This window comes from Apostichopus japonicus, chromosome 3, assembly GCF_037975245.1.
Source record: "Apostichopus japonicus isolate 1M-3 chromosome 3, ASM3797524v1, whole genome shotgun sequence".
In the NCBI taxonomy this organism is placed as follows: domain Eukaryota; kingdom Metazoa; phylum Echinodermata; class Holothuroidea; order Aspidochirotida; family Stichopodidae; genus Apostichopus; species Apostichopus japonicus.
Genome location: NC_092563.1, coordinates 8,382,823 through 8,402,273, shown reverse-complemented (window position 1 = coordinate 8,402,273; position 19,451 = coordinate 8,382,823). Strand labels below are relative to the sequence as shown.

Genomic DNA, 19,451 nt, shown 5'->3' with positions numbered 1-19,451 from the left:
AGTAGCTTGAAATAAACCTTAATAACAGTGATAAGACTGGAGCAGTAGCTTGAAATAAATTTTAATACCAGTGATAAGACTGGAGCAGTAGCTTGAAATAAACCTTAATACCATTGATAAGACTGGAGCAGTAGCTTGAAATGAACCTTATACCAGTGATAACTTAAGACTGGAGCAGTAGCTGGAAATAAACCTTAAGACCAGTGATAAGAGTAGAGCAGTAGCTTAAAATAAACCTTAATACCAATGATATAAAACTGGAGCAGTAGCTTGAAATAAACCTTAATACCAGTGATAAGACTAGAGCAGTCACTTAAAATAAACATTAAGACCAGTGATAAGACTGGAGCAGTAGCTTGAAATAAACCTTAATACCAGTGATACGACTAGAGCAGTAGCTTGAAATAAACCTTAATACCAGTGATAAGACTGGAGCAGTAGCTTGAAATAAACCTTATTACAAGTGATAAGACTAGAACATAGTCACTTGAAATAAACCTTAATACCAGTGATAAGTCTGGAGCAGTAGCTTGAAATAAACCTTAAGACCAGTGATAAGACTAGAGCAGTAGCTTAAAATAAACCTTAATACCAGTGATACGACTAGAGCAGTAGCTTAAAATAAACCTTAATACCAGTGAAAGACTGGAACAGTCACTTGAAAGAAACCTTAATACCAGTGATAAGACTAGAGCAGTAGCTTGAAATAAACCTTAATACCAGTGATAAGACTGGAGCAGTAGCTTGAAATAAATCTTAATACCAGTGATAAGACTAGAGCAGTCACTTAAAATAAACCTTAAGACCAGTGATAAGACTCGCAGTCACTTAAAATTATCCGCAAGACCAGTAATACGACAAGAGCTGTCACTTGAAATAAACCTTTAAAGATAAATGATAAGACTAGAACAGTTACTTAAAATAACCCTTCAGACCAGTAATATCACAGTCACCTGAAATAACCTTACCACCTTTGTTAAGGCTTATTTTAAGTTCTTCTCAAATAATCAGCACCACACTATCATCAAAGGTGGGATCTCTAGACACCACTCAGCTCAACTTTGCACAAATCTGGCTCCCAGCTGGGTACCATCATGAGTGATGTTGGAGATCAAATAAGTTAAGATGGTTGAAGAAAAAGTGATAGAGAACAGATGATTTAACTAGAAGTGGTAACACATCAGAACATTTTGGATGATTATACTACACTAAATTGCCTGTAACCCCCCCCCCCCAATGCTCCCTGCTTTCCCTCTCCCTATCCCCCCTCTCAGGAAAATTATTCTTACCGGATGTGCACAGTGTACTTTCTAATGTTAATATCCAGTCCCTGAGAATGCAACATAACTGAGGTAAATTCAGTTCCACTTTAAGCCATTAGTCTACAGGCTGCAGATAGTTGGAGGTGTACCTTCCCCGTCCCATCCTGTTTTGATCACGAAATGATGGTTATTCCTCTATTTCAATGGCGGAGCTAGGGGTATTGGTCAGGGGGGGGCCAGAATGGTCTGTAGGGGAGCGTTTAACACTATCTAAGCGAAGCGCCACCACAGGTTGGTGCGGATCGAGCGTACAGAAATTTTTGAGTAAAGATACTCCCTAGATCGCCGGAAATGACGCTTTCCGGGCCTTGCTAATTTGCAGATAAACAAAGAATAGAAAAATACACCAACAAAATTTGACAAATGTCAATAGGTATTTAAGAGCGCGATAAAAAAAGTCAATAATCGCGAATAAGTAAAAAGTGGTAAAAAGCTGAAAAGGGTGCCAGCAGTCCATTTGTGTCCGTCAGGGGGGGGGGGGCATCCGCCCCTCCTGACTGTATGGACGCTCTGCCACTGCTCTATTTGCTCACTCAAAGTCAGAACAAAGCCTCTATGGCTTCTGTACAGTAAACACATCACAAATTTAGCAACCACCATATTGAAATGAATTTTATTGTCCTTATTAAAGAAATGTTTGCCTTTGGTTAGGAAATATTGATCATAACAAAATGTAATCAATTTATTAAACTATTTAAGACACTCCTCTACATATATTTCACCAAATGAAGATTAATGAGTGAGTAATTAAAGAGCTTAATTGATTCAATTGTGAGCAGTTTATCCCCTCGATGATCAATTGTCACATCAATATAATAACCACTTGCAAAGTGCCATCTGGAAAACTTCAGACTTTGTATTGTCAATTATAGTCAGGCGTTAGTTATGCTTTCATGGGATGCGTAATACGTAGCATGTCACATGTAGGCTATAGTGCTAATATGGACTTCATATTATCGATGTGTAGGCCTACTCTGTAATGTGTCATAAAAGATATATATTTATATTACTAACCTACTCAATGAATTCCTGGAAAAGCAGCTGACAATTGGAGGGGTAACTGTTGGTTATAGTTTGTGCACCGTCTCGCGTAAGAACATGACATTATCAAGCATTTAGGTTGACGCTGGTAGGATCTTGAATGATCCATTGAAAAGTGTGGCATCATATGTCTGTGGAAGCATGGTCAATTTTCAGCCTAATGATCCTATAAATACTAATACTAAATTTCACAAGCAATCCTGTAGTTACATCATGTTAATATGTGTGTAATGTATGATTTAAGGATTATTTTAGGTCTAAAGCATCTCTCTTGATGATAAAATAATTTAAATACAGTTTCAAAAACAAATTTAAACAAACTATTCTGACGATTAAAAAGTTTTTTTTTTTTTTTTTTACATATGAAATTAAATAAGTGGTTTTGAAACTAAATTGTCTCTTTACCTTTAAAGCATAAAAACTTGTCTGCAAAGTCTCTACTGCAAGGACGAAAAGCTTGATAAATTTATAATTCAAGACAATATAGTGGTACTGCAGCTGGGAGTGTCCACCATGACTCTACCAATATCCCACGAATCACCCATTTGTGTCGAGTAACTTGAAGGCATCACCTAACCATGCAGGAATTGTCAGTAATTAAGCCATATATCTGGATGAATGAGTGTGTGTTTGTACAAGCTTGGTATAACTATGAATGTGTACAGACAATACATTTGAGGGCAACCATTTTCAAAGAGAGATATCAATATCATTAAGAATAAAATTAACAACCTGCACTACACAGATAATTAATGAATATTCATAGTCTTTAATATGCAAGATAAAACTCATTAATTATGCAAACATTTAGTGATCATTCTCTACATCTGGACTCATTAATTATGACCAATCTAGTGTTTGTTCTCTATCGCCATACATTAGTTCTTGTTATTTTAATTCATTGTACATATACGCAAAATATCCCATTTGTTCTATAATGCAGTCAATTGATACATGACTCGTATTTTTCGTAAAATGTTGAAAACAGTCATATTGTTTAAGTATCAAACTCAACTTCCTACAGATTGGACTGAAATAAACCAGTGACTGTACTTTACCGTGAGGTATTACCCTTGTAAGTGACCCAAGCTGATATAATCATACCCTATCAGAAAACTTGAACAGTGTTCATGTCAACAAATCCAGATTTCCAAAGTGCAATTGCTGGTTGGATTACTGATGTGATGTGAAACTAATGGGCCTTACAGGAAGTCAAATACCATTTAGCTTTTCTGTTCTATTAACCCATAATACCTCCATGCTATAACAGCCACTTTGTCGCATTTTTGAGATTGCGACTTGGTTTGGATTACCCTGTTTGGATTTGAAACAGGATATCAGATTTCCAATAAAGTAATTTGAAAGTTCTGTAAGTATAAAGTGATAAATATTTGCAATCACATTTCTAATCATCCAATAGTAATTCTTTCCTCAATTTACAAGCTATTATTAATTGAAGTGATTCTGATAATGAGCAATTTGGCCTAAGTTGATTATGTCTATAAACAGCAATAAACTGATGACATAAGTATATCATAATCATTGAATCAGATTAGTTTCTGGCCAAGGCTGTTGTTAGACTTAGGTGGGCAAATTGTTGCCCATGCACACACATATATTTCAAATCCCTTTTATAATGGGTCCCACAGAACCATATATAATATCAGAGCAACCTTTAAACCAACCACAATTTAAATGAAACACTGGATTTCACTGAAAGGAACAACATTAAACTTTGGTGAGTTTGTACGTAAGCCTGTCTTGTTATAGGCTATAGTGTTTATATATTGTTTTGTATATGAGCCTTCTTGTTACAGGATATAATTAATATATATTGTTTTGTATATGAGCCCTTCTTGTTATAGGATATTATTGTTTTATGTAAGCCCTTCTTTTTGAGGATATTATTTATATATTGTTTTGCAAGTGAGCCCTTATTGTTATAGGATATTGTTTATATATTGTTTGTAGGTAAGCCATTCTTGTTGTAGAATATTATTTATATATTGTTTTGTATATGAGCCTTCTTGTTACAGCATATTATTTATATATTGTTTTGCAAGTGAGCCCTTATTGTTATAGGATATTATTGTTTTATGTAAGCCCTTCTTTTTGAGGATATTGTTTATATATTGTTGTGTATATAACCCCTTCTGGTTACAGGATATTGTTTATATATTGCTTGTAGGTAAGCCATTCTTGTTGTAGAATATTGTTTATATATTGTTTTGTATATAAGCCTTCTTGTAACAGCATATTATTTATATATTGTTTTGTATATGAGCCCTTCTTGTTATAGGATATTATTGTTTTATGTAAGCCCTTCTTTTTGAGGATATTATTTATATATTGTTTTGTATATAAGCCTTCTTGTAACAGCATATTATTTATATATTGTTTTGTATATGAGCCCTTCTTGTTATAGGATATTATTGTTTTATGTAAGCCCTTCTTTTTGAGGATATTATTTATATATTGTTTTGTATATAAGCCCTTCTTGTTATAGGATATTATTTATATAATTGTTTGTATGCATGTAAGCCCTTCTTTTTGAGGATATTATTTATATATTATTTTGTACATAACCCCATTCTTGTAACAGGATATTGTTTTGACATACCAGATGGGCATGAAGAACCTTCTCATCTCTTTGTTCTTATAATTCTGTTTTTGTCAAGAGCGCTTGAACACATATTACACTATGGTGTTGCAACCCACAGACTGGATAATGAAAGTTTGCTGCTTCCCTGTTTGCTGCTGTAGGCAGACGGTAGGAGCCGGGGGGGGGGCACTGGGGGCACATCCCCCACCCTTTTTTCCAAAATAGCAAATGTGCCCTACTGGCAAATAACATGTGCCCCTTTGATGAAGAACTGTCTTTTTGATATATTAAGCCTTTGTTTATTTTCATATTTTATTTTAATTATTTATTTTAGTCTGTACATGCTATATTTAAAATGGCATCCCATATCTTTATGTAGCACAGTTAACAATAAACAATCTCAATAAATAAAAAGCCAATGTTGCAGTGCACCATCATAGTATATTGATAGCATACTAACACATCATATATATTTAAGCTGGTGTGTATCGGTTTATAGCATAGCGAGTGGTGGTTGTGGAATGAGAAAGTGCCCCTCTGATGGTGTGCCCCCCCTCCCCCTCACCCACTTTTTGGAAGCTTCCTACCCTCCTGGCTGTAGGTCATGATGATATATGCAACAAAGAAGAACAATTTTCCAGCAGTGCAGATTACCTTCCATAGTCTATTTTATCATGTTTTGAGCCATTATAACCTATTAACGAATCAATCTTCAATTATCATCTGTGAAATCTTAAAGGCAGCTCATATCTGTTGGATTAATTAAAGTGTCAAAGTTATCAAATTTGTGATTTTTACTCAACTTAGTGCATTAGCACAATAAGCTTCTGTAATTTGAACAGTTCATTTTGAAGACAGATTCAATAACTTTTTGCACTGTTAATATAGTTGTTGTTGAACATATGAGAAAGTACCAGTGACTTTGACCAAAGACTAATTAAAGGCATTGAAGACTCGCCCTAAACTGCGTGCCGCCCTCTGAAAAAGTTAACTTTGCGTAACTTGCAAGTGAAGTTTTTCTCTAATTGTCACTACAAAATGCAGACAGTAATGAAACATGATACCTTGTTATCTTTTATCTGTACACTGTGTCGTAGGTATTGACCGTAGCTGTATGTATTGACTGTACACTAGTGTCGTATTACCGACGGTAGCTTGCTGTGTGTGTATTTTCTGTGATCGATGATGGTGTCTAACACTTCTGTTACACCTCATTCGAAACTAGGTGAGATTACCGGCATCAGATGTTTCTTTGTGCGCGAGTCTTCACTCCCTTTAAGTCACTTAGCACACACGTCGAATGGTTACATTCATATGGTGGAAAATATTTTCTGGAGGATGTCTAACTTTCCATAAAATTGCAATCATTATTTGAAATCAACAACCATAGATTGAACAATATGAAGAGGAGCGAAATAGAATCTTCTTCATTAATCATGTGTACCTTAAATTTCTTCTGTTAGATCCACAATGGCCAAACCCGGATCAGCTGTCCTGACCAGTCTAATCCTCCTGATGGCAGGGACCCTGGTCGGCTACCAATTGGCTATGGTTCACCTGCAAACGGAAAAAGTAGCGGGCCAAGTCATTCTGAGTCAGAGACAATTTGAACACATGTTACAAAGCATGGATCAGAGCTCGTGGAATCAACCGGCGAGAGTAACGTCCAACTGGATGGGAGGTGGTTCTCATCAGAGAGGAAACAGGACAGGGAGGGAAATGGATTCTGAAGATCTTGGATCCAGAAAATTTGATCGCATGAGATATGATCCAACACACATTCCACCTAACGTTAAGGACTTTATGACGAGCAGGAGTTGTAAGAGGCTATGGGAAAAAACCAATAATTCACAATGGTTCCATGAAAAATTTGTGACCAGGACTAAACCTTTATGGGACTGGAGTAACTTGAACCTTTCAACAGAAGTGTTTGATTGGTGGAATGTAAGTATATGTTATAAACTTCCCCTCAAAAAATGACAACAACAACAAAAAGAAGCTACACATGGCATTATAGCTAAAAGTTCAAACAGAAAATATTTTGCCTTTAACCAGGGTTAAAAAGTTCATCTTGAAAGAGAGAAACTGATGGCATCAGTCTCACCTCAAGAAGAGAAACTGGTGGCATCAGTCAAATATACCAGAGCATAATGGTTCTATATCAGAAACACCACATGAAAAGTGGACTAAAGAACAGGTGTGTTCTGCGAGTCTTGCCCAAATTGAAGCCTTAAAGGGTGTTAAGACTCGCGCAAAAAGAAACGTCTAATGCCGGTAATTTGACCTAGTTTCGAATGAGGTGTAACAGAAGTTTTAAACACCACCATCGATCCCAGAAAAAACACACATAGCTTGCCACCGTTGGTAATTATACACTAGTTTACCGTCAGTACATACAGCTGCAGTCAATACCCACAGCACAGTATACAAACGATACAGCGATGGACATCTCAGGTCCAGCTAAAGATAACAAATAAGGTATCACGTTTCAATACTGTCTGCATTTTGTAGCGACCGAGCAAAACGTCACTTGCGAGCAACAGAAAGTACGGAGAGCCAAACGTTCCATAAATGTCGAAAAAGAAAGTGAAGTGTCCAAGTTAATATATATATGTCCAATTCGATATAAACATGTTACAATTCGATATCAGCATGTTACAATTCCATATGAACATGTCGAAACAAAATACAATATGCCATTGCGTCTATCAACATGTCAAATTCAACATCAGCATGTCGAAAACTTGTAACAGCATGACACGTACTACACTGGTCATGTCAACATGCTATATTTACGTCGTGCTATAATTTTGGCACTTCGGCGCGCGCCAACGTTTCGTATATGTCGAGATTTATTTCAGTATGTCCAAAACTTGTGTCAGCATGGTGAGCGAAGAGTAGTGAAGTATTGCCATGACAACGTTGCACATGGTTCGTGTCGTTCACACGGTACTATGGTTGAATATACGTTTTAAACTGCTGCAGTAGGTTAAAAATATACCATTGAGAATATCTTCAAGCCCTTATTCGTATTAGTCGCGCCAAAGCTTTGTCCAAAACAAAGCAGTTCATTTAATATAATCATTCATAATGAATGTTTTGCAAGAAACTTTTTCTTCCATACCGCGTTTGGTTGGAGAAATAAACCAATGCGTCAGAGAAAACCAGCTTTCGATAGCACCACGCCTCCGAACTCGTCTAGAGGCAACGTTAGAAATAAGAGTATGCATACCCTAACTTTAGCCTTAGTCTAGGCATTGCCTAACTTAGCATAGGCTAAATACAAGTAGAACTTAGTTGAAGTAAATCCCAAAGACAGAGCACGGACTGGATCAAAGGGAGAAAGGGGCCTAGTGAAATTTCCCCAAGAATATTCTTACAAACTTTCAATTATTACCATGTTACTGCTAGTGTCCGCGTCCAATGACTCACGAATGGATCAACAAGGCATGTGGCGGCGTGTTTATCGGCAAATTTGAATGTAGCCTATGCTGAAATTGTAATTTGAGAAAGGGGGAACAGACTGACCAGTGAACGGATGTGTACGGTGTATTTAGCATCGATGGAACTGGAAATTAGCAGTTTTGTGGTATAGTTAACTAGCCTGTCAACTCCTCACCCTTGTCGGTATCGATGCCGAACGTCCAGGCCGACTTTGTTCATAATATTAATTCAACGCAAATTCTTACTCTGATGGTACGTGGGATGGTGTGCAAAGGTCCGGCAAATATTATCTCGCACAAAGTCATCAACATGATCCCTTTGGCTTGAATATTTTATTTCCTTCTCTCAACATGCTGACACAAGTTTTGGACATACTGAAATAAATCTCGACATATACGAAACGTTGGCGCGCGCCGAAGTGCCAAAATTATAGCACGACGTAAATATAGCATGTTGACATGACCAGTGTAGTACGTGACATGCTGTTACAAGTTTTCGACATGCTGATGCTGAATTTGACATGTTGATAGACGCAATGGCATATTGTATTTTGTTTCGACATGTTCATATGGAGTTGTAACATGCTGATATCGAATTGTAACATGTTGATATCGAATTGGACATATATATTAACTTGGACACTTCACTTTCTTTTTCGACATTTATGGAACGTTTGGCTCTCCGTAAGAAAGTTAACTTTTTCAGATGGCCGCACGCGGTTTGGGGCGAGTCTTCAATGCCTTTAATGATCTGCTAAAGGGTAAAGGTGACCAGTATTGGCCCCCAACAATTAGCAGGATGGAAGTAGCTAGAAGATCTTTAAAAGTACTTTCCTGCATCTCCAATTTATATTCCAGACATTGTGGAGTGGAAAATTAGACAATCAAAGGTTAATGTCAGTCAGGAATAGGCTTTGAGGGAACCTGATGGTAGAAAAACGCTTATTGAAGATGGAACATGAGCGAACATTATTAAACTTTTTAACATATTATTTCGGGCCAATTATACTGATGACCTTTGAACCTAACTATGGAGTTACAGATGTTGCAAAATTACAGCAAGTTACACAAATACTTTTGTGCTTCCTCTCCCTCCACCTGCTTTTGTTATGAAAATAACTGACTTTTAATTGGTGTCATAAGTACTTACTTTCAGGTGGAAATTTTAATATCTAAAGCCTACATTTCCTACAGCTGCTATTAACTATTTCCGTTAAGCTATGTGAGAGGTCGGACAGTACCACAGTTAGGCTTTAGGTTTTGGCATTTGAGTCCTCAAAAGATTTAACTTAAAGGTCATTGCCTTAGACCTAGATATTCCTCAAACAAAAGGAACTATTTAAAGTGTGTAAGTAAATGTTTCAATAATGGTTCTTCTAACACTGTGCCTGTCGGTCTTTATTATACCTTAATTACATCATAAAATTCCCATTAAAATGTGATATATATTTGGAACACTGACACAAATTGATGTCAATATCTGAGCGACTTATTTTGAAACCCAATTTTTTGTTTGTTTAATGTTAATCCATTGTTTTACAAATTTCAATGACTCAATCAAAAACGTAGTCTTCAATTTACTTTCATGTATTAGGTTTAAAAGGAGATTACTCTTCTAGCTGAAAACGTAAGTTATGAATAAATGTGCATCTCCATCCATCATGCCCTAAATCAACATATCGTTCCTAGCTAATTCCACGAAACTCGGCAAGCTCGTCCAATCCCTGAAATCAGTGAGAAATCCTTTTGAGGAATCCCTGACAGCCACTTCTGGGCAACATACCTGTACATTCCCCAATTCACGCACTGATAATGTGACAAATTTGAACCAAAGTACGGTTTTTACTACTAATAACTACACATTTGGGGAATGAAATGTTGACCACCTTTTGTCTGGCAAGTTTACACACATCTGGTCATCAACCAATCAGAATGCTTCTTTGAGGTATTTTCAATTACGTCCCATCAACTGAGTTAAAACTTTGAGGAATCCATGAAATTGGTGAGGTGAGGTGGCAGAACGGGAGAGTACACGTCTGCAGTACCTGAGGTCCCTGGTTCAAACCTCGGTGTCGACACTGACACCAATTTTCACCCCGCTCCTTTCTCGTGGTAGGAAAGTGGCTACACGTGGAAAGCGGTACTCACGTCCTTCGGAGGGGACGTTAAATTGCGGTCCCGGGAGCAGGACTACACACCCCTGCCTCGTTACTTCAGGGCACTATTCGAAAAGTGAAGGCGAGTTTCGCCGGTGTCCTTCCACGCACAAAAACTTGGAACCTCAATAATTTCCGACTAAGGATTTCCTTAGTCTGCTGAAGCACCTTCGGGTGGAAGCGTAATACGAGGTGTATCTTATCATCTTATCATATCATGAAATTGTATGTACCTGAGGTCCCTGGTTCAAACCTCGGTGTCGACACTGACACCAATTTTCACCCCGCTCCTTTCTCGTGGTAGGAAAGTGGCTACACGTGGAAAGCGGTACTCACGTCCTTCGGAGGGGACGTTAAATTGCGGTCCCGGGAGCAGGACTACACACCCCTGCCTCGTTACTTCAGGGCACTATTCGAAAAGAGAAGGCGAGTTTCGCCGGTGTCCTTCCACGCACAAAAACTTGGAACCTCAATAATTTCCGACTAAGGATTTCCTTAGTCTGCTGAAGCACCTTCGGGTGGAAGCGGTACTCACGTCCTTCGGAGGGGACGTTAAATTGCGGTCCCGGGAGCAGGACTACACACCCCTGCCTCGTTACTTCAGGGCACTATTCGAAAAGAGAAGGCGAGTTTCGCCGGTGTCCTTCCACGCACAAAAACTTGGAACCTCAATAATTTCCGACTAAGGATTTCCTTAGTCTGCTGAAGCACCTTCGGGTGGAAGCGTAATACGAGGTGTATCTTATCATCTTATCATATCATGAAATTGTATGTACCTGAGGTCCCTGGTTCAAACCTCGGTGTCGACACTGACACCAATTTTCACCCCGCTCCTTTCTCGTGGTAGGAAAGTGGCTACACGTGGAAAGCGGTACTCACGTCCTTCGGAGGGGACGTTAAATTGCGGTCCCGGGAGCAGGACTACACACCCCTGCCTCGTTACTTCAGGGCACTATTCGAAAAGAGAAGGCGAGTTTCGCCGGTGTCCTTCCACGCACAAAAACTTGGAACCTCAATAATTTCCGACTAAGGATTTCCTTAGTCTGCTGAAGCACCTTCGGGTGGAAGCGTAATACGAGGTGTATCATATCATCATATCATGAAATTGTATACCAGTCTCCGAAATGGAATAAACTGGACTTAAACTTGTGATTTTTCTCATATCTCTTCAAGACAAGATATTTCTGTACATATTTTCACAACTTAGCACATAGATTGAGATATGTTACAGCGCTATACAAAATCTTTGGAGATCTGTACAGATGGCACAAGTTAATACCCACAGCCGTATCTATGGCGACTGTAGCCCTCTGCTGATGAGAAGCCCATTCCCAGAAGACCTACTACTGATTTAAATCTAAATATGATATCATCTAACCACTTAAACTCTTCATTTTGATGTGTTTCGATCCCTATTCTGTGTACTTTGTATTCTGTGTAAGTTAGAGGCAACTAGGTTGCCTCTCATATCTCTTCAAGACAAGATATTTCTGTACATATTTTCACAACTTAGCACATAGATTGAGATATGTTACAGCGCTATACAAAATCTTTGGAGATCTGTACAGATGGCACAAGTTAATACCCACAGCCGTATCTATGGCGACTGTAGCCCTCTGCTGATGAGAAGCCCATTCCCAGAAGACCTACTACTGATTTAAATCTAAATATGATATCATCTAACCACTTAAACTCTTCATTTTGATGTGTTTCGATCCCTATTCTGTGTACTTTGTATTCTGTGTAAGTTAGAGGCAACTAGGTTATTGCAAGTGTTACATCTAAACTATTGAAGATGCACATGAACTAATAATGATGGTGTTGGTGTCAGTGTCGACACATTGAAAATATTTTAAAAAATGTTAAAAAAATCAAAAGAGAGAAAGTAATAATATTAATATCCTAGTGATAGTGTGACATTACAGATGTCCAACATGACATCCCAAAGTATAACTTAACATAATTGTTATCTCCCAAATGGAAGAATACTTCTATAATTTTTATTTCCTCTTAACCTGTTTTTAAATATAGGGATTCTATACATGATCTGGTAAAGTTCTATTTCCATGTTTCTGCTTATTTCGGGATACATTTCATATCCTATTTTTTCATTTTTTTTTTTTGTTTTCGTTTTTTTTCTTCTTTGTGTCAGACCAATATAGTCACCATTTTCAGCAAATATCCATGCGATTCATTTTCACTTTAAATGTTTAACCCAGTTACTTCAAGTTCTTTATTAAATCTGATTTTTTTTAGTAACCCTATGACCCTATAATATTTTTTATGCTATTTAAGCTTTGCTGAATGTTAGTAAAGAGATAATGAATATAAGCAAACTGGAACTGACATTAATGACTTATTAATAATTAACCTAGTAAAATTCATCGGTGACATATAAAATTAGAAGAAGGACTGTTAGTTCCATAATTTGCAAGCCTATATTTATATATTCAGATTTATACTCATTCTTCTTAATGAAGTTTTAGGGATGTTGAATCAGGTCTATACTAACCACAGACCATTGATGTCAGGAATCTGTTAAAAACACAAGAATAGTAGAATAACTCACAGGTCCAATGTAATTGTCACTAAAGAACATCCGTATACATACCACATTAGCTACACTTTTAGGTTGCAAAGTATCTTGTTCATAGCAACTGTGGTCATAGCGACATTATCTGTCAGTGTTCACAGGAAAATTACTCCCAAAGTGACATATGTGTCACAGTGTTCATAATGGAACAGTGGCCATTCTGAGATCATGTACCTTATACTTCTCACAGGAGAAAAAAACGGTGTGTTCATGCATTGATAGTAGCAACTGTGGCTACATAATGTTATACATTGTATTAAAAGTAACAGTGGCCATAGTGACATGATATATTACATTGCTTCAACAGTGGCCATAGTGACATAATGCATCACATTGTATTTCACATAACAGTGGCCATAGTGACATGATGTACATGACGTTGTGCTTAAAGTAACAGTGGCCCTAGCGACATGATATATTACATTGCTTGAACAGTGGCCATAGTGACATTATGTATCACATTGTGCTTAAAGTAACAGTGGCCATAGTGACATGATATCTTACATTGCTTGAACTGTGGCCATAGTGACATAATGCATCACATTGTGTTTAAATTAACAGTGGCCATAGTGACATGATATATTACATTGCTTCAACTGTGGCCATAGTGACATATTGGATCACATTGTGCTCAAAGTAACAGTGGCCCTAGTGACATGATATATTACATTGCTTGAACAGTGGCCATAGTGACAAAATGTATCACAGTGTTTAAAGTAACAGTGGCCATTGTGACATGATATATTATGCATTGCTTGAACAGTGGCCATAGTGACATAATGTAACACACTGTGTTTAAAGTAACAGTAGCCAAAGTGACATGGTATATTACATTCCCTGAACAGTGGCCATAGTGACAAAATGTATCACACTGTGTTTAAAGTAACAGTGGCCATTGTGACATGATATATTATGCATTGCTTGAACAGTGGCCATAGTGACATAATGTATCACACTGTGTTTAATGTAACAGTGGCCATTGTGACATGATTTATTATGCATTGCTTGAACAGTGACCTTAGTGACATAATGTATCACATTGTGTTTAAAGTAACAGTGGCCATAGTGACAGGATATGTTATACATTGCTTGAACTGTGGCCATAGTGACATAATTTATTTATTTATTTATTTAAACTCTATTTTAAGAGAGTAGCTCGTTTAGCAATAGCTAATCATCCACGAGGCCCTCTAATAAGACATATAATAATATAAATTATAAAATGTATGAAAATTTAAGAAGTCATAAATACATTAATAATGCTTAATAAAATAGTAAAAACGTGTACAGAGTAAAGAAAATTAAGAAATTTGGTTAATTAAAAGTGAAGTAGACCTAAACAATATCAGATACTAGGCGTTTAAAATGGTTAAGATTTCTAGCTGATTTTACTCTTTGATCTAGTTTGTTCCAGTCTTTTGCGGCAATGCATGAAAAACGGTTGTTATAAAAACTAGTGTGTCCGCCTGTAATGTGCAGGTTTCTTGCAGTACGAGGATCTTAAATTGTGATTATGAATGTTCGTAACTGGTTTAAACATCTCTTTCATGTAATCCGGTCCTTGATCATTAATTGACTTGTATACCATAGTTAACCTTCTATACATAACGTGTCTATCAAAAGTCTTCCATCCCAGCCTGGCAAATAAATCACTTGAACAATCTTCATATGTAGCATTTAAAATAATTTGTGCAACACTTTTCTGTAATTGAACTTCTATCAGTATTATGGGCAGTGGTAGTTCCCCAAACTAGACAGCAATAGTCAAGTATTGGAAGAATATATCCATTATAATAAAGTATGCACGTGGGAGTGTCTATATAATGTTTAATCCTTCGCAACAGAGCTAATCTTGTACTAATAAGTAACAGTTGCCATAGTGACATAATGCATCACGCTGTATTCATAGTAACAGTGGCCTTAGTGACATAATGCATCACACTGTATTCATAGTAACAGTGGCATTAGTTACATAATGCATCACATTTTATTCATATTAACAGTGGCCGTAGTGACGTAATGCATCACATTGTGCTTAAAGTATCAGTTGCCATAGTGACATAATGCATCACACTTTATTCATAATAACAGTGGCCTTAGTAACATAATGAATCACATCGTATTCATAGTAACAGTGGCCATAATTACAAAATGCATCACATTGTATTCATAGTAACAGTGGCCATAGTGACATAATGCATCACATTGTATTCATAATAACATTGGCCATAGTAGTGCCATAATGCATCACATTGTATCCATAGTAACAGTGGCCATAGTAACATAATGCATCACATTATTGTCATAGTTATGGTAGCCAAAGTGACATACTGCATCACATTGTTGGCATAGTAACAGTGGCCATATAGTCACATAATGCATCACATTGTGTTCATAGTAACTGCGGTAGTATATTTACATCCACTAATATCACATCATGCCCATATATGGTGATGTAGTTACTGTCACCAGTAACACCATATGCACACATCGTGCAATGAATTCACTATACTTTCCATAATCAAAGAAGAAGTTTATTGAATAGCAAGTTCAATGTTAGGCTTTCAGGATTTCAAACAAATAAACTTTGAATGATTTTCTTTTGTGATCTATCGAAAATTTTCAAATTCCATATAAATCAGTCATTGAACAAATACATATCTCTTTAAAAGGTTGAATGTTGGTCAATCCAATATGTTGATTGCTATAACATGCTTTATTGTCTTTTTTTTTCTTAGAACATACAACCAGGCAGTGAATCTCTACCAGAGGTGATGGAACTTGCAAAGACATTATTGCCACCTGGCGGAAGGGCAAAGATAGAGAGATGTTTGAGTCTCAGTCACACCTGTTGCAGGTGTGCTGTGGTTGGAAATTCTGCCAACATTCTAGACAGTAAATATGGAGAATTCATTGATGCTCACAACTTCGTGCTGAGGTAAAGAAATTGTTACCTGCAAACGGCTTGTTTCTTCCAAGATCCTTCAAAACAGCTCCATATAAACTACTGAAGTACTATAATATATAATCCAAAAAGTTACATGCAGTTTTCCAAACACTCAAAATGTCAAATTTGATAAAGTTGTTAATTATGTGCCAGCAGTAGATAAACTGAAGGGGTACTCGTTTTTGGATATAATCCAATTTGACAGGTTCAATGAATGATTGAGCACAATAAAGAAATAAATTTTTCAAAAATGATATCAGTTATATATTTTGAATAATTGATGCGAAATAAATTTGGATTTTGCATATGGATATTCCAACTGTTTCTTGGTTGCTCCTTCACACTAAGTCTCACATATTGTAGGATATCATGTTGACCTTAATTTCTAGATATGTTAAAGTGATTCCCTAGCTGCATTTAGTTAAAAGGAAATAAATTTCGTTTAAGCTGCTTATCTGACAAACCATGAAAACTGAGGTTTCACCAAGCTAACTTTGCCAAAAACGTTTCATTAATTACGAAATTAATTTTGCCAAAAACGTTTCATTAATTAAGAAATTAATGATCAAAAGTATACTCCAAACATTTATCCCCTGAAGACAGATTTCAATCATGTATTCTGTTACGCCATGCCTAATGAATGATTTTAACTAACTATGCAATGGGAGAACTCGCTGTAATGCATATTCAGTACCAACGAAGCTTTCCTTCTTCAAAGAACACCTCATCGTCGATGAGACTAGCAGACTAGTGACAACACAGAAACATGTGTGCAGAACTTAGCCTATACTAACACATAACATTACACTTGGTATCAGCGGCCTTCCATCATCTTCACTCCCTGACTACGCCTAATACCGTAACTATATTATAACTATTGAAGGTCGCTGACAAGGCTACAATATTATACTAGGTCTACAAACAGTAAGTTCAAGTTCAAACTGATGTTCGATCAAGGCTGATCGAAGGAGCACTGGCTTACAATCGTTATTGTTTATATATTCAATTCGGCAAAAATCTCTCTTCCAAAGTCTTATGACATGAAAACATTTGTCTGATGATAAAACCTAACGTTAGAGGAAGAATTAAGTCGAGAAGAAAACAACTGGTATCAACTACTAGTATACGGTATTACTGTCTAACAGGATTAGTGTATATTGTGTATGTGCAGTATTCATGTACCTTTTAACCATGTAATTACCATATGCCGACACGCTAAATAGATAAAAGCCATGATCGAGGCGGATATTTTTATTACCCGCAAGTGTTTATGGATTGCAACTTCACGTCGGGTCGCTTCAAATTCAACATTTTTAACTCAAATTTGCAATCTGAAATTAAAACTTGAGTATTATCCATTGAAAGACATTGTCGCTGTCTAGTGTTGCATATTCATTACCAAATTGACATCTAGGCGCGGTCTAGCTGTTATCACGAGAACCGTCTTCAAATATGCTTTCAAAAATACACCCTTTCCATTAGTTTTAACAACTATCACTGTCATTTTCAGTCATTAAATGACATATTTCATCCATGATACATGAAAAACACCGGTGGTACATTGAAAAATAAAGAAAAACATAAGATCAAACATTATCTTTGGGGTTTTCCCTTTTCGGTACGCACGTAGGCCTAATCACTTTAAGTTCCATACTCTAATGTAATCCTTAATAAACAAGTGAGTTGCTGTATAAAAAGAACTGAGAACATAAAAGGATATATATATATATATATATATATATATATATATATATATATATATATATATCCTTTTATGTTCTCAGTTCTTTTTATATATATATATATATATATATATATATATATATATATATATATATCCTTTTATGTTCTCAGTTCTTTTTATACAGCGCAACTCACTTGCAACTCACTCACAAAAGTGCAATACGTCTGTTTCAGAAGGAAGAATGATGGTCTAGACCTCTGAACACATTACTTCTGTCGGTATAACCCTACATGGACTTTGGACAATGTAATGTGTAAACAAAAAGTAGTCCTTTTCTTTTCTTAGAAGACAACTAAGTGTGCAACAAAAAGGAATAAACCAAACAAACCATTTGGTACTTGAAGTTTGAGTCAGTTAATTAAACTCAATACAGCAAAGCTTGACAAATATACTTTACCTTAAATGTAGGCTCAGAGAGCAGCTGTAAAATATCAAGTGTTGTCAGGGGCATTGTTCTCTGCAACTAATATTTACAGTTTAACATTTAAATGCTCTACAATGTTGACATTCATACTATCAATAATATACTAGAAAGAAGTAAACGACCTCTTTTAATCGTGAAAGGTATCGTAGAAGGTCACAATATTATCATGAACACAGCTACATATATGTACAACAGTAAAACTTTCAACTATTCTACAAAAAGAGGGTATATTCATATAACCCACCACTGAAATAGGCCCTCACTATTCGTAACTATTCGTCAAGGGCGGTGGAACCGGGGGGGGCACAGGGGGCACGTGCCCCCCCCCCCCCACTTTTCCTCAGGTTATAAATGTGCCCTTTTTCTACATAAAAATTGAGGTGTCCCAAGTTAGCAATTAGAGGCCAGAGAACCAGAATGAACACTCGGGAGGGCCGTTTCCGGCCATCTGAGGGGTTCGTAAAACCAAAAAATTTCTAGTACGCTCCGCGCCAACCGATGGTGGCGCTCCGCTCAGATAGTCGTGCATACAAATTTCCAAATCCTGGCTACGCCCCTGACTTTTAATGAATTTCTGTCGGTCAAACTCAGAGCTATTTCGAATGGCAAAAATTTGTTAAGATATTAACAAGAAATAAACTCTAATTCGGAAGATTCCTACATTGGCAACTAGCATGATTTCACCTCATTTTGTCTCAAAAGAAAACTTATTCCTTGTTTCCCAATTTGTTCATTGGATATTGCAGTGCTATATGCATATTTTCCTTGAGGGGGGGGGGGGCTTGATGGAGTGATGTGTATACGCAAATAAGATAATACAATAAGAGTTATAAAGGGTACCTTATATAAGGCTGCATCCGTCGAATCGAATTTCTGCAGAGTGCCCTTTGATGTCGGTGCCCCCGTCCCCCCCCCCCCCAGATTAAAAGTGCTTCCGCCGCCCTTGCTATTCGTAACTATTCGTAGCTATTCCTTAGCTATAAAAGACACAGAAAGTTATTCAGATGCTACATAGAGTACATGAAAAAGTCATGAAATGTTTTACAAAATATGCCAAAGGCCGATGCAGGGGGCAAACTAATTAGAAACTTTGATAGTCAAGATTCTTTCAATCAGCTTATTCGTGATAGGAAGCGAGGTCCTTAATTAGAATTATCAGTGAATTCAATCAAAATGATA

General features: G+C 36.8%; 2 protein-coding genes across 4 annotated transcripts in view; one reads left to right on the top strand and one right to left on the bottom strand.

The window, feature by feature from the left end:
* Positions 1-5,872, bottom strand: part of LOC139962468 (uncharacterized) — an 81,062-nt gene extending 75,190 nt beyond the window's left edge. The window contains exon 1 of the transcript XR_011791246.1: positions 5,863-5,872. The gene's annotated coding sequence lies outside the window, so the exon portion shown is untranslated. The remainder of the gene's footprint in view (positions 1-5,862) is intronic.
* LOC139962479 (CMP-N-acetylneuraminate-beta-galactosamide-alpha-2,3-sialyltransferase 1-like) overlaps positions 1-19,451 on the top strand; it is a 32,410-nt gene that overhangs the window by 4,226 nt on the left and 8,733 nt on the right. For 2 of the 3 annotated variants that reach the window (XM_071962493.1, XM_071962475.1), the window contains exons 2-3: positions 6,429-6,909; positions 15,896-16,095. In XM_071962493.1, the coding sequence (XP_071818594.1) occupies positions 6,436-6,909; positions 15,896-16,095 (674 nt within the window). In that variant the 5' untranslated portion in view covers positions 6,429-6,435. Of the gene's footprint in view, positions 1-3,439; positions 4,102-6,428; positions 6,910-15,895; positions 16,096-19,451 lie in introns of those variants that run through there. The other variant, XM_071962483.1, reaches the window with a different exon arrangement.